Raw genomic sequence first — 23,170 nt, 5'->3', positions numbered from 1 at the left:
TTGCATCCAAGTTTTGATTTCCTGTTAATTATTCTTTGAGGTTAGTTTAATGCAGTTGTATCCATAGTCCGATTTCCCATTAATTACATTTTAAGATTAGTTTAATATTTGCATTTGCATCCAATTTCTGATTTTCCGTTAAATATTATTTGAGGTTAGTTCGATGTATTTGCATCCATTTTTCGATTTCCCATTAATTGTTCTTTGAGCTTAGTTTCATGTAGTATTATATATATTTTAAAATATTTGTCATTATTGGTTTGCCGTTATTTTTGTATTTTTTAATATACATGTGAGCTTGCATTAGAATGAATCATAGTTCCTGATTCCGAACGAAACTCCGGAATTCCGCTCGGAATTTCGGTTTTCCAAAAAACCAAAATTTTAAATATAGAGTCGAAATTTACGAAATTCCGAATATAATAGAGTCGAAATTTAATGGATTTCGGTTTTTGAATTTATCGGAATTCTGAGAATTCCGAAATCCCGAACTATGGAATGAATGCAAAATTTTATATTATATGTTTTGTGATGTTATTTTTTGTATAATTTAATTTTCCATTGGAATTTGTTTTGGTTTGGTATATATATATATATAATGGAAATTACATTATAGTGTTGAAAAAAAAATTTATAAATTCATAAATTTAATTGGAATATGTCGTAATTACTGTGGTTTTTGAAATCCTTAACGATGACTAAATGTCTAAATCCCAAAGTGGATGGTGCATTAAATCTATCCAAGTTTATTTGTTTAGGCCCATATAGACATATAGTGCATACAATACAATTTTATTTGTTGTCCACTTAGTTTTGTGAGTACACTGTTACTTATTTTATGATTAGTTGACTTTTATTTTATTTTTTTTGTCCCAGTCACATACTCACATGTGAGATTAACAAATGTATAAAGGGTGTACACTGTTACTTATTTTATGATTAGTTGACTTTTATTTTATTTTTTTTGTCCCAGTCACATGTGAAATTAACAAATGTATAAAGTAAATGTTCAAGCAACTCAATTCATTTTTTCATTCGTTATTTCATTGTCTTTTTCTAGAAAGAAATTTTATTATGTTAAACTTCACCTAAGATTAGTGTGGATAAAAAAATAGAGCCAAGAGGGTAGAACTATAATATATATCTAAGGACAATAACAGACACAATCACATGAAAATATTAAAAGCATCTTTAGCAGTGCAACAAAAAACACCAAAATTTTGAACCAAAAAAACACCAAACCAAAAAAACACCAAGCAACTTCAGGAGTAACATCAAAAAAACACCAAGCAACTACGCGGTTTTGCCAAAACCACGCCATATAGCCCATACGCGGTTTTGGCAAAACCGCTCGGTGTTCTGAACACCGCGTGCTACTTCTATATAAGCAGCTCCAAAGCCGCTACAGTTCGTTCATTTTTTCACCTCTTCTCACAATCATAAAACCCTCTCCTTAGTTAAAAAAAAACAAAAACCTACCTAAACTCTTGAAATTTTATATGGATCCCTTTGAACCTTTCGACGATGATAATTGGCAGTACACACATGACATTGGTGATGGGGGAGAAGACAGTGGGGGAGAAGAACCCGAGGATGTCGCGCCGACTGATAGACATCCGTACGTACTGGAGTATCAGATAAACGACTTCGATTGGCAATTTACACCTGGAGAAGCACTTGATATGGAAGTTGTGTCTTCTACACGTGATACAAAACACGGTCGAAAGTACGATGGCTAATACTCAGGTAATTAATTAGTTTTGATTAAATATTTTGAATATTAATTAGTTGAGTTGGACCAATTAATTATTTATCTTATACGCATTATTTTTTTTAATATAATATCGGCATGTTGTTGACTACCGAGTTAGATCGGATTTACTTGGTGTTAGAGAGTGGTGGAAGGTTATTAGGAGTTTGGATGAGTTTGTACATATTAGAGATAGTATTTTGTATACACCTTTGGGTATTTTGATTGATACGGATTATGAGAAGGCTGATTGGGCAGTGGTCATAGCTTTAGTAGAAAGATGATGGAGTAGAACTCATACATTTCATTTTTCTTGTGCGGAGTTAGGGTTCACACCACTAGACTTCATTATGATTTCTGGGTTGAGTATCGGTATAGGCCAACCGATACCTTTTCATACACATTATGAGAATATGGATAGTATGCTTGTGAGTTTTTCTCGTTTGGGTGCGGATGCTTATGATTCTTCTGGGATTAAGCTATCTCATATTAAGACTGCATATATGGAACCCCTCTTGCATCTTGATACATGAGCAGAGTTAGCTTTGACTGTTCTACTGGGTAGTGAGGGTGCTGATCAGTATGTTAGGGCTTTTTTTATGTTTTTTATTGGGCATGTTTTGTTTCCCAATGGTCATTCTACGGTACGACTGAGATATTATGCTTATGTATTTGATTTGCATACTATGAGGGATTATGACCGGTAGCTCGAGATATATGCCACATTGATATCGGGCGTTAGATAAAGCTTCAAAGACATTCGGAAGTAGAAGTCCCTCGACACAGATTCACGGGACTTTTAGAGATTTGGTTTTATGAGTACTTTCGATGTCTTTGTCCTAACATAGACATGATTGCCGATACTAAGCCCTAGATTTGCTAGTTGGTCGGGGCCTCACTTGACTCGTAATGAGGGCGATTAGGAATAATATCCGTATGGCTCGTGCTCGATTGATATTAGATCATTGTCATCTATTGAGTGGAGACCTTGGCATTTGTCTCACCGCCTTTGACGATCCAAATTGCAACATGCTTGTGTGTTGTCACGCCACGTAATTGTTTTGCCGCACGCGGATCGCCGTTTGGTAATCGGGCGAATGGCGATGTTGGAGGCGATGATGATGGACGTTATGGAATTCCATGTGCTCCCATGCCGATGTTAGTGATGCAAAGTCGTGGGGTAGAATTCAAGTTCATGAAGTTCATGCCATTGGTGGTCCTTGACCGATCGTCTTCTTTTGTTGTTGAAAGCGATCGCCGATCGGTATATAGATGGTGGAACCGTGTCTCCATGGGTCCATTGTTGCCTCCTCGCTGGTCGGGCTAGCAACTTCGAAGTTTGTGGGCCCGAAGGGATGAGGACGTGAGCTACGTGATTCCTCATCCGCCACAGCATGTTTACAACCCACAACCTTTGAATGCATATCAGCTAGCTCCTGTGTCCGCCAGTAATCCTCAGATGTTTGCCGTGTGTGGACCTGATGGGGAGCCTACTTATATTTCCATTCCTCGAGGTGCCTCATGCTCGTTTCTCCGAAAGTTAGAGCCGCGATATTGATCAAGATACCATGGTGACTTTAATTGTTTTATTTATTTTCTTCATTATATATATAATATGTACTCACAATGTATTTTCTTGGATTTTCAGTGAGGTTCGAAAGATATGAGAACCGTGTTCTCATGTTTGATGGGATGAGGACTCCTCAGATCATTATAGCCAAGAAAGAGAAGAGGCATATTCTCGGACATATCGCAATCCCAAATGGCGTATGACGAGAGACTTCGAAAAGTGTATGAGGATATGCGCAAGTGTACACGCAAAGAATATCGTGGATATGAGGAACTTCAGTCGAAGTAGTTAACCTCCGTCGCATTGAGAAGATCATCGGTCTCGATTAGGAACTTAGAGGAGCAGCTTCGGAACGTCCAAATAGAGAGAGGAGAGGGAAGGGGCGTAAGAAGAGAGCTAAATAAATTTGATGTAATATGATAGGTTTTGGATTATTTTAGATATTATATGATTATATCATAATCATAGATTTTGAACTGCATAATCATAATCATAATCATAATTATAGGTTTTTAATTTCTTTAATTTTTTTGATTTTGAATTACAATTCTTAATTTCTTCAATTGCACAATTGTTAATTTCTTAACTTCTATGCACAACTCATAATTTTTCAAGTTCTATGCACTATAGTTCTAATTTTCAGAAAAAACGCACGCGGTTTTGGCAAAACCGCGCCCATTGAAGCCCAAGCCCATGCGGTTTTGTCAAAACCGCATCATAGAAGCCCATTTAGCAGCCCAAGCCCACGCGGTTTTGCCAAAACCGCGGTGTTTTTCTCAAACCGCGTGAGTGATTTGATATAGCATCAAACCTGGAACCAAATATTAGTCGATTTGGTGTTTGGTTTGGTGTTTTTTTAGTGTTTTCATCAACATGTAGTACTGCTGAAGTTGAAAAAACACCAAATGCTAGGTTAATATCTATGCTAAAGATGCTCTAAAGATTTTTAAACCAAAGATTTCACCAGACACAATCTCCTTGGTCTCGCCCACTTTGTGTGTTCCAAACATGCCACCTCATTAAAACTTTAAAAGACACAAGCGAAATCTACCGGCAATTTGGCACCAAAATTTCAACGAGAATACTATAAAGAGACTTTCCTTAGCTTCGACCATCAACTTTACTTTCTCCAAAGTAAAGAGTGGGAATCACGTACTTTACTTTCTCCAAAGTAGCATAAGGAGACTTTCCTTAGCTTCGACCATCAACTTCTCCCAACACCTCTTTTTTGCTTCTCTCTAGTAATCGTTTTATCTCTAGCTAGTTACAGCCTACATTTCTCGTTTAGAATTTTAATCGTTTGGGGTTTAGTTGGCATATCCAAAAGTTGAGCGTTTTCATGATCACTACTGTATCTATATTGTGATATTGTGTTGGACATTAGTTTAAGTCGATGAACAAAAATTGAACACATATATATTCTTATAGCTTTTTCCTGGTTTTTGCCCAACAAAAGCAGTTCCCGTCCAGTATCCAAAATAATAATATAAAATGCTTCTTTGCATTTATTTAACAGTAGAGTAGAATCATACCAGTGAGGCAGTGAACCTCTTTTCTCTTGTTGTTTTTTCAAGAATAGGCAATCGATGGGTGCCACGGAGAGTAAGGTGATCAACTTGAGGATTTTGGTGGACACAAAGAGAGAGCGGGTTGTTTTTGCAGAAGCAGATAACGACCTTGTTGACATCCTCTTCAGTTTCTTGACGCTGCCTGTAGGAACTATAGTCAGACTTATTCGGACCCAATCATCACCGTTGGAATTAGGATGTATGAATAATTTGTACAAGAGTCTTGAGAATCTTGAGGTGGGACTTTTTCAGTCGGATAGACACAAAGCAATGCTGCTCCGTCCTAGTAATTCATCTCAACATCTATGCACGAAACTGAAATTTAATATCGATGCAGGAACCTATGAGAATGTTGACAGCAAGGTTGATCAAAGCGGAGGCATATTTGTCAATGGCAAAGCGAGCTGAGGTTTATGATAAGTGATGATTTGAAGGTATTGCCTCTGTCAACATCAACTAGTGTAGAACTTCTTACTAAGCTTGGAGTCAAAGATGCCAGTGTGCTCGAGGAGAGGATTGTTAAAGTTGGGAAAGTAGAGGTAGTTTTTTCTTATATGAAACAACAGCAATTTCATTCTGGAAGCATGTTGGATGGGTTACATCATAAAATTTGATTTCTTCTCTTCAGGTTTTGTCTCTACTAAGGCTTTCATTGCTCTCAATGAAACCTCTCACGGATTTGTTTCTGTTGAAGAATGTTGATTGCTCTGGAGCTTCTACGAGTGATCCAACTTGTCAGTTCCAATCGCGGGACAGCATTAATAAGCTACGAAGAAGCAAGATGCCGACTCTAAGCGGAGGCAAGATGACGACTCTAAAGATAATGCTAAGAAAGTCAGATGGCAAGGTATTGTCTGCTGAAGCTCAGGAGGACTTTATCGATTATCTTCTTAGCCTTCTGGCTATACCTCTTGGAACTATAGTAAATTATCTTGAAAGAACACCATCACTGGGATGTATTAGTAACCTGTATAGTAGTATCCAAGAGTTGAGTGTTGATAGGCACCTTAAGGCGGAGTTTATGACTAATCTACTTTCCCCTAAGCTTGCTTCAGAGTTCGGTTACAAAAGTCAGCTTCTCAGCATCTATGAGAGTTTTCTTCCAAATAATAAGTGTTTGCTTCGGCGATCTGTTCGTGCTGGCAAAGTTGATATCTCTCGTAATCTGTCCATTAACGCAGTACCAATTGGAGTAAATGGATTTATAAATGGACCGGCAACCTTCGTTGTGACTGATGATTTAAATGTGACCCCACTTTCACCCATCTCAAACATTTTTTTTCACTCTGAACAGACTAAATGTTCCCATCACTGACATAGAGGAGCGAGTGGTTAGCGTCGGAGCGGAAGAGGTAAGTTATTGATTAGATACTACATGAGGAAACTCTTTTTTTATGGTCCGAGCTATATACACATGACATATTACATTATCGAACTATGTTCCATTAGTTTGGTTAGCCAGTGCATTATGTGAACTATGTATTAACTATTAAAGAAAGTAATTTTTGTTTCACTAAGCCCTGGCTACTGTGACTGTCAATCTCGCATATAAATAATAAAGCGCCAGGCTGCAAAAGATAGAACTGAAACATATTTTTGTATGTGTTTTTTGAGTGTCTTGGTGGGGCCTGTCATTGCAAAGTGCTCAATTTTAAGTCACATCAGGTTGATGTTTGCTGTACTTTGTATCAAACATGACTTAGGCTAGGTAAATCTTCTAAGAGATTGTATCTACGTAGAAGGACCGCACATTGTCCATTTGTCCCATAACCAAATTCACTACCATTCTGCAAACTGTTGATTGGATTTGGTGTGTTTGACATGATTACATAGTGGGATATATACCAAGATACAAAATCTCCCAGTCTACCATTCTCCTTTGGCTCTCTCAGCTTCCCGTAAAATCCCAGTATAAATTTTAAGTCAAACTTTACTCTGTGATCTCTTGCCGTTTCAAACTTAAAGAATCTTACCTGTTTTCCTTTTTGTCCCCTGTTTATATATCTTGTAGCACTTTTTGAAGTGTTACTTTATAAAGATATATGCAGCTCGCAGTTTTTCTTGCTGTCAACAGGCTATGCAGTACAAGAAATTTTTTGTTTTAAGGCTTTGCACTAAAGTTTTATACGTGAATTTTGGAATGCCCAGAATATTTTGGAAGCTTTTCACTTTGATGTGATCTTATGAAGATTGGTAGTGATCTGAGTGATGTCAAACCAGGCTTGTGCAATCCTGTATCCAAACACAGACCTTTAGTTAAGTAGCATCAAGCGATTTCTATGGATTTATGTATCAAGCGATTGTTGTTCATTCGATTTTCGATGCCTAATCTACTTAAATTATGTGTGACAGGATAACTAAAGCATTTTAAGTACTGAGTTACTGACAAACAAGGACTACTTTTCTAAATCTGTTAAGTCAATTTAATGTATTGCTTATACACCTAAACTAACTTTTTCGTCATTTCTTTTGATGCAGGCTCTAAGACTACTGGAGGCCTCATTAACCTCTAAATCTGCTTTAAACGGTGCTTTCAACTTGCACCTTAGCAAAATAAAGATAGAAGAATGATAGTTTCTTACAACACTAGGATGGGGAGTATCTTGGTGCTCTGAGTCATCTTTTCGTGTTGTATTAAAGAGGACTAGTAATCATTAGATGCGAGCGAGCCTTTGGATTTACTTTAAATGTATGACATTGTCTTTTTTTCATTATCTCCCGAACTGGGAATCTTATATTTCATTGTGTTGGTTTGAAATCTTCTTTTTGTTCATGCCGGGGGGCATAGGCGCATAGTTGCTTTTGACTCTTTAGTCTGCATGTAGATTCGGAATGGTTAACCTATTTTGTTTGTGCTAGTGGTTGTGCTAGTATAATATTGTGTATCTTACGCTTTCTATGCTAGGTTCACAATGATATGAAGCATCTCATTAGTAAAAGTAACCTTTGGTAGAGCAAGTGGTGGAAGCTCAGTATCTGATATCCTAGAATGAAAACTCCCAGGGTGAAGATTAGCACTAGAAGCTAGAACTCTGGTTTTGACTTTCTGAGTGGGAGGAAAGCTCAATAATGTGGGGCTTCAGAGTTTCAGAGCTTATGGTGTACTTAGCGGTTTTTTTTGTTGGGAACTGAGACTGATCGTTGCCACTCCCTTCTTGGGAATTCAAAATTCATAAAGGCCAAGACTATGCTATTTCTACTATCTACATTCCTCGTAACCCATGCAAATTTTATATAGAATGTAAAACCTGGTCACACTCACATATAACAAAGCCAATGATCTCTACTGTTAGTAGTATGATGGCCCGTCTTCTGTACTAAATTCATGCATGGGAACTGAGAGTTATAGAGTTGAGCTTTTTGGCTGAAACACAAACAAATCTTAGAAGAAACCAAACCAATTTGTGAGTTGCTGTCTCCCTTGATCTCAAACAGTCTGGTGAAGAAAGGTGAAAAAGAATATATTTGAAAAGGTAAGAGAAACAAGTTTAAGAGGTCAACCGGTCTTTCTTTTTCTTTATTTTTTTTGTACGCTAGTTGGGTGGAAAGCCAGCATTTATAGTAATTTAGACTTGGTTTGATTCTTCATTTCCTTTTGAAAGGCACTCTCATTGACGATCAACGTTTCTGAACTCCAGGTATCTCTCTCTCTCTTCTTGTTAAGTGTTAACTCTTCTATGTTTCTCTCTAGTTAGGGACAATAGTAGTTCTTGTGTTATGAATTATGATAGTTTGCTTTTTGAAAGTGGTTTGAGTTTACATATATAAAGCTGTCTTTGAAACCAAAAAGACTTCACTTCTGAGTTTTCCTTTCATTTACTAACACATAACTATTTTAAGTCGCATTTCTGTAATAAAAAAATGTCATAATCAAACCATGGGTTGCACAGTTGTACTGGACAGGTAACATTGATCTCAATTTTGATTTTTGGGGATGATGATGTTGATTATATGGAGAACATCATTCATACCCCGAAATTCATCCATTGCTATTATGGAAGAAAAATAATTGATTGAAGAGGTATGCAAACTTGAGAGGCTAAAAACTTGTTGGTCTTTGAAAATTGTGGGATATGGCTTAGGGGCAGGAGAAATTTCGCTAATGCCCCAAATTGTCTATCCCTGCTGGATGCTTGAAGAAATCTTTTACTTATTGTTGTTCTTACTAGGATAAGTTGTAAATTGGTGGCACAGCCCCAAACACACCGAGTTTAATTTCTAGTTTTCGGAATTCAACTTTTACGTAGAGGTTGGTACTCGTATTTATTCATAATAGTACGGTAGGAATGATGTTTGCATCCACTACTATACTGAGTTAAGAAAGAAGTGGATATAACTCCAACAAAGAACTTTAGGGTCGAACAAGTGATCAACTGATTAAAATTATTGTAGCTCTTCATACTCCTCTTAAGCAGGAGAGTATAATCTAATAATTCCACCTGCTTCTACCATTTTCTTTCAGGAATTTTTATTCAATGGGTGCCATGGAGAGTAAGGTGATCAACTTGAGGATTTTGGTGGACAAAAAGAGAGACAGAGTTGTTTTTGCAGAATCAGATAAGGACTTTGTTGACATTCTCTTCAGTTTCTTGACGTTGCCCCTAGGAACTATTGTTCGTCTCATTCGGAACCAAGCACCACCATCCGTATTAGGATGCTTGAACAATTTGTACAAGAGTCTTGAGAATCTTGAGGTGGGTCTTCTTCAGTCGGAAAAACACAAAGCAATGCTGCTCCGTCCAAGTAATTCATCAGAGCACCTATGCAGAAAACTGAAGTTTAATATCGATGACACAGAACCTACCAAGTATCGCTGTCACCATGATTCACAAGATCTCTACTTGATTCATGAGAATGTGATTATTGAAGATGATAAAAGTGGAGGCGTATTTGTCAATGGAAAGGCGAGGTTCATGATAAGTGATGATTTGAAGGTAATGCCTCTGTCAACATCCACTAGCGTAGAGCTTCTTACAAAGCTTGGAGTCAAAGATGTCGATGTGCTTGAGGAGAGGATTGTTAAAGTTGGGAAAGTAGAGGTTTTTTCTGAAACTAAAACAGAGGAATTTACTTTTTAAGCATGGCCGCAGGGTTTTATAGTCGATATATCTTGGTTTAAGACTTATTCTTCCCAGGGAAATTTTTGCTCATGATGCCCAAAGGGCAGTTGTAAGATTTGATGCGCTATAAACTTAACTGACTGAAACTAAAATTGGAGGTTTTACATCTGGATTGGCTTGCCTCGAAACAGCCTTTAGGCATTGTGAACAAATTTGTTGTGGACAAAGAAAAATTCGTGAAGGACCATGATAAACTAATTAGACTGACCAGAGTGTGGTCTTTCTATTCTATCTGAGCCAAAGATATACTCCCTTTCTTCCTGCACCTCATTTCTTTTTGTCTATACGAAAAGCGGAAAAGCTGAATTAAGCTCACAATTTTTTCCATATTGCTTTCGCTATTGATAAACTCACGTTTATAACTTTTCATGTAAATTTGGTCTAGTTCCATTAAGTTGAATCATCTGCGATTAAATTGAACTTTTGTGTTTTAAGACATTGAACTGTAAAACACCATAATTTAATGATTGACAACTTTTCTATAAAACCGTAGCTTTAGAAATCGAACGCTTCTCTCAATGAAGTTTATCCGTAACTTTGTAGTAATTTTGATGATGAAGTTTATCCGTGGAGTTGTTATATCTAAAAATTTGACCTTTTCCATTCAGGTTTTGTCTCTACTAAGGCTTTCATTGCTCTCGATGAAACCTCTAACGGACTTGTTTTTGTTGAAAAATGTGGATTGCTCTGGAGCATCTACGAGTGATTCCGCTGGTCAGTTCCACTCACGATACAGAATAGATAAGTTACGTGGCTGCAAAAGGATGACTATCAAGATAATGCTAAGAAAGTCAGACGGCAAAGTATTGTCTGCTGAAGCCCAGGAGGACTTCATTGACTATCTCCTTAGCCTTCTTGCCATACCTCTTGGAGCTGCAGTAAAATGTCTTGAAAGATCTCCATCACTGGGATGTATAACTAACCTGTACACGAGTGTCCAAGAATTAAGTGCTGATCGGCACCTTAAGGCAGAGTATATCAAGGCCAAGCTACTTTCACCTATGCATGTCTCACAATTTGGTTACAAGAGTCAGCTTCTCGGCACCAATGAGAATTTCATTCCAAATAGTAAATGCTTGTTTGGGCTATTGCCTTCTGGTGACAAAGTTGATCTATATGGTCATCAGCCCTTTAATCCTAACCCTATTGGAGGAAAGGGATTTATAAATGGGCCGGCAACCTTTGTTGTGACTGATGATTTAAGTGTGACCCCGCTTTCACCTATCTCAAATATTTTTGCTCTGAACAGGCTCAGTGTTCCTATCAGTGACTTAGAGGAACGGGTGGTTTGCATTGGAGGAGAAGAGGTAAGTTACTAAATTTCATGAGGAGACTTTTATGATATTGGCTGCATAATAGATATCATGCTGCAAAGAGTTGATTGAATATGGCTTCTGTTTCACGCCACGATTTTGACACCTCCCACCATTCCCCTGAAAGCCCAATATCAAATGTAATGATCAAACTTTTGTCCGCATTGCCATAAAACTGAATAAAACTTTTGTCTGTGCTTTGCATAACTTGTAAGAGTTCGCTAAAGATACTTTATTATATAAGAAACTCTGCATTGCAAGAGAAATTTTCATACCTGAGTCTTGGAAAGTGAAGTAGTGTTGGATGTTTTGTGTGATTTGCAATGATTTGTAGTAGGTGATGTCAACCCAGCCTTTTGTGTTGGTGCACACACATGCTTCAAAGTTGTATGCAGGGATTTCTTACAGAAAGCACATCAAGTAATTGACGTTCCATATTGCATATTCATGCGTAACTTGCCCATATTATGTTCAACTGGATAACCGAGTGAAGTGCTCAAGTCTTGACGAATAAATTGACAACATATCCATTAAATTCAATGTTTGATTGATATCTTCAGTTTGTACTTACACTAACATTTTTATTTTGGTGCAGGTTCTGAGACTACTGGAGGCCTCATTAACCTCTACATCCGCTTTGACTAGTGCTTTCAACCTGTACCTAGATGAAGCGAAGATGGAAAAGTGAGTTTCACATTGGGGAATATATTGATTATATAGCTCAAAAAGTTGTTCTTTCCGTAGTATTGTTGTTGTTTGTGATACTCTGCTGAGATGAGTGCCTTTAATTTGGTTTTCAGTGTATGTCCCTGTACAGTATTTTCCCCAAACGAGCACTTTAGTATTTTGGAAGTATCTTTTCGTTCCTGTCAGCTGATTTGGAATGTTTAACCCATTTCATTTTGCTTGCTTGTATGTTTGTGCAATATTGAGCGTCTCTTACACATTCTATGCTAGATTTACATTGATTCAAAGCATCTGATCAATGCAACTAACATTCTCATTAGAGTACATCCCAGTGTTGTGTATTTCCCGTACTAGAATGAAGAGTTGAAGACCAACTTTCTGTTTAGGTCTACTTTGAGCTCTTAGATTTCAGATTGGCACTTTGATTTTGAGTGGAATAGAAGCTACATTGTTTAGTGCTCGAAGTTTTTCGAACCCACGAGGCGAATATGTAGCAGCTATTGACTACACAGATTTTCCCTTTTTGTCCTTTGTGTGTGTGTGTGACGACTTTGATTTCGACGATCACAATATACACATTATCAAAGTAAGGATTTCAAGAAAATTCAAGATACACAGTATCTTCATAATAAAGTAGTGGGTACTAGTGTTATTGTATGATTATTTGAAGCGGTCATGTCAAATTTGTTTGAAACTTCAGTTCTCAGAGCTCCAAACGTCAGTTAAACTTCTACTGTTAGCTTTGTCGTCCAGTCCTTAGAAATGCCTGCATTTGGTTAGACAAAGATGAGAGTGGCTTGCATTACATACATGCCACTAACCTTCATTAGAGTACATCTCAACGTTATTTTTATTTCCTGTACTAGAATGAAGACTAACTTTCTTTGTAGGTCTATTTTCGGCTCTCAGATATCATATTAGTACTTACAAACCTATATTGTGTAGTGCTTGAAGTATTTGAAGCCTACTAGACGAACATGTCGCAGCTATATCATATTCGATCTCCTAGAAATCAGATATCACACGCCAACATTCATATGGCATATTGGCATGTGTTTCAAGCATAAGCACTACACAAGTCTGTGTGAATGGTATGAAAAGTCTTAATACCCTTCTGCACATTTTTAATTATATAGTTTTGGATGCACGTTATATGGGGCATTACTCCACCTACTGCCCCACTTCTAGTGTGGATTGCATAGTGGAGCATTGATATGGTGGATCATCCCAACATCTTAATTTGGTATTTTGGGTGGACAAGAGAGAATGCTTGTTGTCACTCCCTCGGTGTTCATACATGCAGACCGACAAGGATGTTATTTCTACCGACTACAAACATTGCTCTTGGCCCCAGACAATCTGTATGCAGGAGCGGCTCAAGATAATCGGGGGCCCTAAGCAAAGTTCGAATAGGAAATCTTCTATGATTAATATATACTAATAAAAATTGTTATATTTTTTTTATTTTTTTTCTCACAACATCTTATTGATTTGTTTTCAAAATATTTCATATGATCCCAACTTTTTTTTTTTTTTGAATAGTCTTAAACACAAACTTTTTGCTTTCAATGATTTATTTAACAACAAATTGCAAATAGAGAGAATGTAGAATAATTACACACCAAATAAAACAAATATAGAAAGAAAGAGAGATTATAGGGAAAAAACCATAAAAGGCAAAAATATGATATAAGTAAGATTGAATTGTTGGCGTTATATATCTTGATTATTTGTTATAGGGTGATGAAGAACTTTAATAAATTATGGAAGTGCTACTTTTTGTTGGAGGCTAGGGAACCGAAAGAGTTTAAGTGTTTAACACTATTTTAACAAATAAAAATTGTTACATCTTTTTAATTTTTTTCTCACAACATCTTATTGATTTTCATACATTATTTCATATGATCCCAATTTTTTCTTTTTTTTTTCTTGAATATAGTCTTCGCGACAAAGTTGAAAACTTTAATAGATTTATTTAACAAAGAATTGCAAATAAATAGAGAGAATGTAGAATAATTTTACACCAAATAAAACAAATATAGAAAGAAAAGCAGATTATAGGAATAAATCATAGAAAACAAAAATGATATAGGTAAGATTGAATTGTTAGTTATACTTAATTATTTGTTATGGGGTGATGAAGAACTTTAATTAGTTATGAAAGTGTGTTATTTTCTCATTGGAGAAGGCGAGGAACCAAAGTAGTTTAAGTGTTTAACACTACTTTAACAAATAAAAATTGTTACATCTTTTTATTTTTTTCTCACAACATATTATTGATTTGTTTACGTTATTTCATATGATCCAAACTTTATATTTTTTTCTTTCTTGAATAGTCTTCGCACAAATTTGAAACTTCAATAGATTTATTTAACAAAGAATTGCAAATAGAGAGAGAATGCAGAATAATTTTACACCAAATAAAACAAATATAGAAAAAAAAATTATAGAGAAAAATCATAGAAGACAAAAAAAATGATATAGGTAAGATTGAATTGTTAGTGTTATACTTAATTATTTGTTATGGGGTGATGAAGAACTTTAATTAGTTATGGAGGTGTGCTATTTTCTGTTGGAGAAGGCGAGAGAACCAAAGTAGTTTAAGTGTTTAACACTACTTTAACAAATAAAAATGTTACATCTTTTTATTTTTTTTCACAACATATTATTGATTTGATTTGTTCACGTTATTTCATATGATCCAAACTTTATCTTTTTTTCTTTTCTTGAATAGTCTTGCATGAAAATTTGAAACTTCAATAGATTTATTTAACAAAGAATTGCTAATATATAGAGAGAGAATGCAAAATAATTCTACACCAAATAAAACAAACATTGAGAGAGAGAAGAGATTATAGAGAAAAATCATATAGAAGGCAAAAAAAATGATATAGGTAAGATTAATTGTTTAACAATATATATACTTTATCATTTGTCACATGGTGATGAAGAACTTTAATTAGTTATGGAGGTATCTTTATTTTTTTTTTAGAGAGAGCGCAGAGAATTGAAGGAGTTTAAGTGTTTAACACTACTTTAACATGATTTTATGGTTTCCAATTTACCAATATAAAAACGTTCATCCAACAGTTAAAAATAAATGAAAAACAATAGTGGCAATAGTGGGCAATGGCTGGATTATATTATAGGGGGGCCCTTGGGCTACGGGGCCCTAAGCGGAGGCCTACTTTGCTATATGGTTGAGCCGGCCCTGTCTGTATGTATGACTTTATGTGCATTGTGAAACACTGAAACCTGGTGACATAGTAAGCTGGTAACCATGCTGATCTCTGAATTGTTGGTGGTATGATGGCTCATCCATCTTCGATTTTCTCTGTTTCTTTTTATTAAGTTCACATCTGTCGGCACTTCCTCACGTCCTTCACATCAAGCATTTAGGTAGAAATTATTCCAAAAGCGTCCATTGTGCCGTAATCAACCTTTTTGCTAAATACATTTTGAGGTATCTATTCAAGTAGTTGATACGCTAAGCCCACGGGATATCAGTGAACTCAAAATATGTCCTTTTGTTGTTGCGACAATTCTCGTGTTCCTATTCAACACCTAGAAAATGACCAAACTCTCCTCTCTTCTTTTCCAAAAGTCATGATATACGTGTAGCTAAACAAGTACCGTGTCACTATAAACAATTGACTACCTAGACCAGCTGTGCAAAAGATAGAATGAAAACCGTAAAAGCCAAGACACTAAAAAAGAGTTAAAGACTAGTAGTTGGTTGCTTTGCTAGTTGGTCTCACCATTTATTTCCTAGTCATCACTTTCACTACCTATTTATAGAAACCGTCTTACTTTTAATTTCCTTTGGGTAAACTAGTTGTTGTTGTTGTTGTTTTATGGAGTTCACTTGTATTTCCTGTGTTTGGTTCTGGATTTTATTGTTAATACTGTTACAAACAGTTTCGGGGTCAAATTACTTGATTGGAGTTGGTAGTTATGATATAACGGGACCAGCAGCAGATGTTAATATGATGGGATATGCTAATGCAGAACAGATTGTTTCTGGTGTTCATTTCCGATTACGAGCTCGTTCATTCATTGTGGCTGAGCCTCCTAAAGGGAATAGATTAGTATTTGTTAATCTCGACGCTTGTATGGGCTCTCAACTTGTTACATTGAAAGTAATTGAGAGACTCAAGGCAAGGTATAATGTTTCTTCTCAAGTAATAATTGTAATAAACATGAATGTTTTTTATTTTTATTTTTATTATTTGCAGGTATGGGAATCTTTATACTGAAAATAATGTGGCTGTTAGTGGGATACATACACATGCAGGACCTGGGGGTTATCTACAGTATGTTGTTTATATTGTAACGTCTCTTGGATTTGTGCGTCAATCTTTTGATGCACTTGTTGATGGCATTGAAAAATGCATTATACAAGCTCATGAAAGTATCCAGCCAGGTTCTGTTTTTGTAAATAAAGGTAATGAACCAAATTTGCGCCTTTGAAGAGTCATATGTCTCCCATTTTTAAGTGCACGCGTATCTTTTTGTTATTGACACACTTCTGTTTTGAATGACCAAATTTTTAAGGTTATGATTCTAGAAGTTCTGTTTTCCCGGACTTATTGTTCACGTGTATAATCTGGAGATAATCTCTGCTTGGAATTTGGAGTTCTCTATAGCTAATTTCAGATGTGATTGTATAATTTTTCATGCTGTTTTACATTCTAGTCATATGAGCAGTCATATTAAAGTTTTCTCATATATGATAAAAAAAAAAAAACATGTTTTAGCCTTTTTAATCTACCCAAATGTTCTTTGTGATGCAATAGGCTCACTTAGAGGTTATACTTGCCTTGAACTGTTGAAGTGTTTGTGCTGACCGAGTTGTCAGCTTATTGGTTCAGATGTTTAATTCGCCTCATGTACATATACTCTCACTTGGGTCTTGTGTCATAATTTTAGTACTGACCAGACTAATTTAAGTCTTTAAGATACTGCATCTGTCACACTATATAGCTTGAATTTTCTGAGAATGCTTGTTTCACGAAAATAATCTTTATTTTTTACTTTTTTTGCTTCACTTGTTCAATAATTACTGTTGGTGTGGATTTGCTATTTACAGGTGAGCTCTTAGATGCTGGTGTAAACCGCAGTCCAAGTGCGTACCTCAACAATCCTGCTTCAGAGAGGAGTAAGTATAAGTACAATGTTGACAAAGAAATGACCCTCCTCAAATTTGTAGACGATGAATGGGGACCTGTTGGTAGCTTCAACTGGTTCGCAACTCATGGAACTTCTATGAGTCGTACAAATCAATTGATAAGCGGTGACAATAAAGGAGTGGCTGCACGACTCATGGAGGACTGGTTTGAAAAGAATAATTCTCTGAAAGATGTGGAAGGCCTGTATTCTGACTCAGACTCTGACACTGGCACTATACCCAGAAGAGTCTCAAACATTATTCCCAATATGCTTAAGAAATGTGAGTAAGTTGTTTCCTTTCAAACCACAACATATATTAGGAGGCTAAGTGCTTCCATAAAATTTTCAATATATCCTAAGTCCTTGTGACCTAGACTCTTGTATCAATGTGAATGTTGTGAGCTTTCCTATCTGTGAACCGTCGTAAATTGTGTGTCCAACCAGTTCTTACTTTTTCAACAGAAGAAAATTGAACAGCTAAAATGATATATTGTATCTGAATGGCATGTTCAGAACTAAAATGCTCAGTGCGATAAATTGTACTTCCATGTAGTTTGACTTCTGCCCTCCATCTGGGCCTTTACTTTTGCAGTCGTCCACATAAATTTGTGGCGGTGATGCACTTTTTTATTCAGAAAAATGTGTGTGATTTTTTCCCTTTTCCTGTTGATATTTATTAGATCTAATTGCAGATGACGAGTTGAAAGATATTGCTGCCTCTTTCCAGTCTTCCGGTGGAAGACGTGCAACAAGACTTCTCAGTGTTGTAAGACGGGTTAGGAGTGCTAGTAGGCAGGCTGACAAGCCTAGATTTGTATCTGCTTTTTGCCAAACCAATTGTGGTGATGTAAGCCCAAATGTACTCGGTGCTTTCTGCACAGACACTGGGTTACCTTGTGATTTCAATCAAAGTACTTGCAATGGAAAGAATGAACTATGCTACGGCAGGGGCCCAGGGTAGTCATTCATCTCCATTAGTCTGAGTTTCACATACCTGATAATTTAGCTGTTACTAAATCATATCCAATGTTCTCTGGCAGTTACCCAGATGAGTTTGAGAGTACCCGTATCATTGGAGATCGGCAGTTCAAAGTGGCGGTTAACCTTTTAACAAAGCATCTGAGCAGTTGAAAGGCAAGGTTGATTATCGCATACTTATATAGACTTCTCCAAGCTTCCCCTTACCCTTCCTAAACAGGGAGGAGGAAGTGAAGTAATCAAAACATGTCCTGCTTCCATGGGATTTTCTATGGCTGCTGGAACCACAGATGGGCCTGGAGCATTTGATTTTAAACAAGGTGATGACAAGGTAATTTGTGGTTGTTGGATTGTTGGACGTTGAATGAATGCATGATCCACTTGGTTTTAATGTTGAGTTCCGAAATGCCTTTTGCTTTCTAGTCAATATCATCCTTGGAACTATTTCAGGGTAATGCCTTTTGGAGGCTGGTGCGTAACTTACTGAAAAATCCTGATAAGGAGCAAGTAGACTGTCAGCATCCAAAGCCTATACTACTTGATACTGGTGAAATGAAACAACCGTATGACTGGGCGGTGAGTTGAAACATAACATTACTAATGTTATCGCTATGCTGCTTATACTCCTTTAGAGTAGAGTTAGAGTAGAGTTACCTGTACGCTATATTAAATAATGTCGGACACATATTGCATGTAATTTACCTCGAATTTTGATATTTTGCTGTGTCCGACAATTGTGATCCGTGTCCAATGGGTGTCAATGTAACCTAGAATAATTTTCAACAGTTTCATGAGACACTGCACATAATATGGAACTTAATGGACAACTTTTCTGTTTCTTCAAATATGTTTTTGGTAAATGACATCATTTCCATATCTTATATCCAGTAAGTAATCCGTCAACGGCTCAACGCTGTATATGCAGTGTTTTCAGGTCGTTGCTTCTTTATAAAATTTTGTGGATGTTCTTCTTTCTAATTTGCATAGACTTGATGCCTATTTTTTTTTCACTTATAGGTTCTCTAATCTGAGACTTTGGAGTTGTGAAGTTAATGATTTGGTTGTTAAACAATTCTTCTCTAGTTAAAAGCTATATAATACTATTGATTTATGTGTACTTAGTGGGATGACTAGTATTTCTAAGATGTGAACACTTTCTTTTTTATCAAGTAATCAATGATCACTGGCACATAGGTTAAACTATCCTCTATAAATTCTTTTGAAAGCTAGCAAGGAGATACTTTTTCTTACATTTTCATCTCTGATTATGATTTTGCAGCCATCAATACTTCCTATTCAGATTCTGAGGATTGGGCAACTAGTCATTCTCAGTGTGCCTGGAGGTTGTGGTTCTCATCTTACTTGTATTTCCTTTTCTAGAACTTTTGTACTGTTCAAAGCACTGATGTGCAATCTATCACTTTCATAGTATTTCAAAGTACAGAGCCTTGTGAGCACTGTCATTATAGGTTTTGGTGGTCTGTCATATGTCATTGGCTCCCAGGCTCTTTACCAGTATTTGTTTATCCATACTTCTCAAGGGTCCTACAGTGTGGTCTTCTACTGCTACGTTCATGTGTCATATAGTTTCCTACGAGTCTGTAGGAACTGTTACCACATATTTGGGTTTGATACCATCCAGCACCAGTACCCAGTACGATCAAAGTAAAATGAACCGAAATGGAAAGCAAAAAATAAATCTATACTGTCTAAGGACTTCTGCGGTTGGACCATTCTGTTTGTTATATCGAAGTTAATTAATCTTTCCTCTCTTATCCTAATATGCAGGAAAGAGAAAACTTAAAGCATAAACTTCAACTTCTTTCTCCGTTCTCTCTGCTACTCTATGATTTTAGTGATTCTGATAACATATTATTCACAGAGTTCACTACAATGGCTGGGAGGCGCCTTAAGTGATGCTGTGAAAACAGTGCTCGTAACCAGAGGTCATGGAGAATTTGATGGCAACATCCACGTAGTGATTGCTGGATTAACGAATACATATTCACAATATATTACCACTTTTGAGGAGTATGAGGTGCAAAGATATGAGGTCAGTATGTAAACTGTAACTGATGTTCACAACATTTCTTGTGTTTTGTTTTATGTCCCTCTGAAATCCTACACAAATTAACTACTTAACTATGGCTTCTCGTTTAAGCGATTATAAGCTTAGTAAGAAACTTACTTGTACTGAATCAAGTAAGAGGGAGGGAGTGAGTGAGAAATTGTGCAGTTACACACTTTTTTTTTTTGATAAATTGGCACACTGTTAGGACTCTCTTTCACGATTTCGATATATCATTTTTCATAGATGGTGTCTTGGTGGTATGATTACGTGCTGTGTGTAATCTCGTCTTTTGCGATCTCTTGTTCATGCTAAATTAGCAACCTGCCCTAGTTAATCATGGTGCTAAACAATTCAGGGGATTTTGTTACATGCTTTATTGGCTGTTTTGTGTTTCCTAAGAAGTTGTTTAATAGTTGGCATTCAGATTCATATATTAAGTTGGCTGGTTTAGATCAATCATAACCAGTGCAAATGCAGTTGCGCTAACGCGCAGCCATTTTCTTGCTTCTACAGCCCCCAGGTACTGGAGTCTCATGTAGTGTAGTCATCAACTGTAGCTTGCTCTGTTTTCTGCTTCAAAACAGATGCACAGTAGTTAGCATTAGTTTTTATGCACACTGTTAGCATTAGTTTCATGTATACACTACATAATCGAAATATAAGAACCCCTGGTATGATTACTGAATTTGTTATGGATCCAAGGGGAGAAGAAATACTTCACTATTATATTTCACATTATTACATCTTAAAGGCTAGAACTTAACAAGCAGGACACCAAAAAGGTACCAAAAGCGTCTAGGACTATAGGAGCACACACACAAAAAGCTTTTTCTTTAACAAAATCTCTTACTAGCAAGACTCCAAAAAGTAATTTTCTTGCGACAGACAAGTAATAAGTCTTGAAATGATGTGCATTGATATGATATTTATTCCATGACTACATTTAGACCATGATTATATTTATGCTAGGGTTCCCACAAGGAATTGAAAAGTCCCTTTCTCATTTCAGATTTCTCAACAACTCCCTTACCAATCATTTTTGCTTTCTCTACATTGCTTTAAGCTTGTGCTGGTAGCTGCTGCCCTGATTAGAAATAGTAGTAGATATCTTTACTTAAGATAGGTCGGTGTTATGTTTTTCAACCTGTCTTGTCTTCAGCAATATTGGGATTCTGTAATTTACAGGGTGCCTCAACACTATATGGCCCGCACACTCTCAGTGCCTATATCCAGGAGTTCAAGAAACTGGCAGAATCCCTTCTCAATGGCAGCCATGCTGAGCCAGGTCCACAACCCCCAGATCTTCTGAACAAGCAAATTGGCTTGGTTCCACCAGTTGTAGCAGATAGCACTCCACTTGGGGTCAAATTTGGGGATGTCAGCACCGATGTCCCTGCAAACTCCACCTTCAAGAGAGGGGAAATGGCAACAGTTACGTTTTGGTCAGGTTGCCCGAGGAACGACCTCATGACTGAGGGCACATTTGCATTGGTGGAATTTCTCAAGGACAAGGAGACATGGATCCCAGTGTATGATGATGATGATTTGTGTCTACGGTTCAAGTGGTCAAGACCTTGGAAGCTCAGTACACGCAGTCATGCAACTATAGAATGGAGAATTCCAGAAGCGGTGGTTTCAGGTGTATACAGGATAAGACATTTTGGTGCAGCAAAAGTCTTTTGGGGTCAATCAAACACTTCACAGGTTCATCCAGTGCCTTTGTAGTCGTATAGAGGAACTCTGTATAGGTCAAGATTATATATAATATATTAGTGAATACTATATACCACGAATTTTACATCCAATTAGCAAGTTGCAGATAGGCTGCTGATATGCTTTGTGTTAGTTTGCATTTTGTATCTGTCACTTGTGGTTTCAAATTTAATTTGAAGTCTCACGGAGACCGAGTGGTCATGAGCTCTATTAACTATTAAGGCATTATTTTCCTCCGATCAGTTTCTTTTGGAAGGTAGATCGCTAGATCCTCAGTTCAGGTCTTTTAGGCACAAAAAAACAATTATTTAAAAAAAAAAAAAAAAGTAATGTTAACGTCCACTTGCCCTTCTTGGTTTTCATGACCATTCCTCCATTCAAAAATAGTGTAAAAAAACTTTCTGAAAGTTCGGAGGCATATAAAAACCTTTTCAAGCTTCTATAGCTTGTTACTGCAAATCAGCAACGAGTATTTGTTGTAGCCAAGTATGACAGTAAACGTATTGTTGAATCTTACACGTTTTCATGGAAACTTGTTTAATTTCTGAGGGTAGAGATCTGCTTCTTTGATTTTTTTCAAAATATCTGATGTGAGAAGAAGCAACAAGCTTGTTCGACAATAGATATTTTCTCTTTTGTTGCCATTTTTTCTACAATAGGATTCATTACAAATGCTTGTAGATTACTAGATTTGTATTTGATGAATCCTAGACTCTATAATACCCAGGCAATATAAACGTGAACGTCACCTTTTTACTTCGGGTAATCGAAGTAAGGATTTCAAGAAAATTCAAGTTACCTTATCTTCATAATAGAGTTGTGTGCTACTGTTATTGTGTAATTATTTTGAGGGGCCATGTCAAATTTGTTTGAAACTTCAATTCTCAGAGCTCCAAACGTCAGTTAAACTTCCAAGTTCCAACTGTTAGCTTTGCCGTCGAGTCATTAGAAATGCATGCATTTTGCTACACAAAAAAAATGTGAGTGGCTTGCATTACAGTTAAAGACGAGTGAATCTGCCTTGAACACAGAGTAACAGGCACATGCAACAAAGCTCGTGTGCTGATCATTTTTTGCTGGATCGATCCCTTTATGTGAAGTTGAATAATGCATGACATATGGCAAGCATGTTATATATTAGTTGATCAGATCTAAGTTGATATCCTCAGTCTACTGAGGTTTTAGGAACGTGGCTACCGTACAGACCCCAAGAGGCCAATATGACAGATCT

General features: G+C 36.7%; 3 protein-coding genes across 3 annotated transcripts; all 3 read left to right on the top strand.

Annotated features, from left to right (window-relative positions):
- Positions 1 to 4,502: 4,502 nt before the first annotated feature.
- On the top strand, positions 4,503 to 12,216 carry LOC147486372 (uncharacterized). The gene is made up of 4 exons (XM_086573716.1): positions 4,503 to 5,295; positions 9,351 to 9,927; positions 10,617 to 11,315; positions 11,917 to 12,216. The coding sequence occupies exons 1-4, from the start codon at positions 4,907 to 4,909 to the stop codon at positions 12,007 to 12,009; spliced, it is 1,758 nt and encodes a 585-aa protein (XP_086429842.1). The 5' UTR covers positions 4,503 to 4,906; the 3' UTR covers positions 12,010 to 12,216.
- On the top strand, positions 5,293 to 7,646 carry LOC147486373 (uncharacterized). Its single transcript, XM_086570829.1, has 4 exons — positions 5,293 to 5,427; positions 5,517 to 6,240; positions 7,037 to 7,143; positions 7,367 to 7,646. Exons 1-2 carry the CDS (start codon positions 5,302 to 5,304, stop codon positions 6,201 to 6,203), a joined length of 813 nt encoding a protein of 270 aa, XP_086426955.1. The 5' UTR covers positions 5,293 to 5,301; the 3' UTR covers positions 6,204 to 6,240; positions 7,037 to 7,143; positions 7,367 to 7,646.
- Positions 12,217 to 15,728: 3,512 nt separating the features above from the next.
- Positions 15,729 to 22,160, top strand: LOC147486371 (neutral ceramidase 2-like). The gene is given in 13 exon segments (XM_086571439.1): positions 15,729 to 16,170; positions 16,244 to 16,452; positions 17,098 to 17,457; positions 17,870 to 18,134; positions 18,218 to 18,279; positions 18,282 to 18,323; positions 18,326 to 18,486; positions 18,606 to 18,731; positions 19,435 to 19,498; positions 20,038 to 20,069; positions 20,071 to 20,208; positions 21,412 to 21,889; positions 21,892 to 22,160. Coding segments are annotated over 13 exon segments (2,313 nt in total). The 5' UTR covers positions 15,729 to 15,862; the 3' UTR covers positions 21,960 to 22,160.
- The last annotated feature ends 1,010 nt before the right edge of the window (positions 22,161 to 23,170 follow it).

This window comes from Coptis chinensis, chromosome 7 (assembly GCF_015680905.1).
Source record: "Coptis chinensis isolate HL-2020 chromosome 7, ASM1568090v1, whole genome shotgun sequence".
NCBI classification, from domain to species: domain Eukaryota; kingdom Viridiplantae; phylum Streptophyta; class Magnoliopsida; order Ranunculales; family Ranunculaceae; genus Coptis; species Coptis chinensis.
The sequence above is the reverse complement of the archived record's forward strand: the minus strand, read 5'-3'. Positions and strand labels throughout refer to the sequence as shown.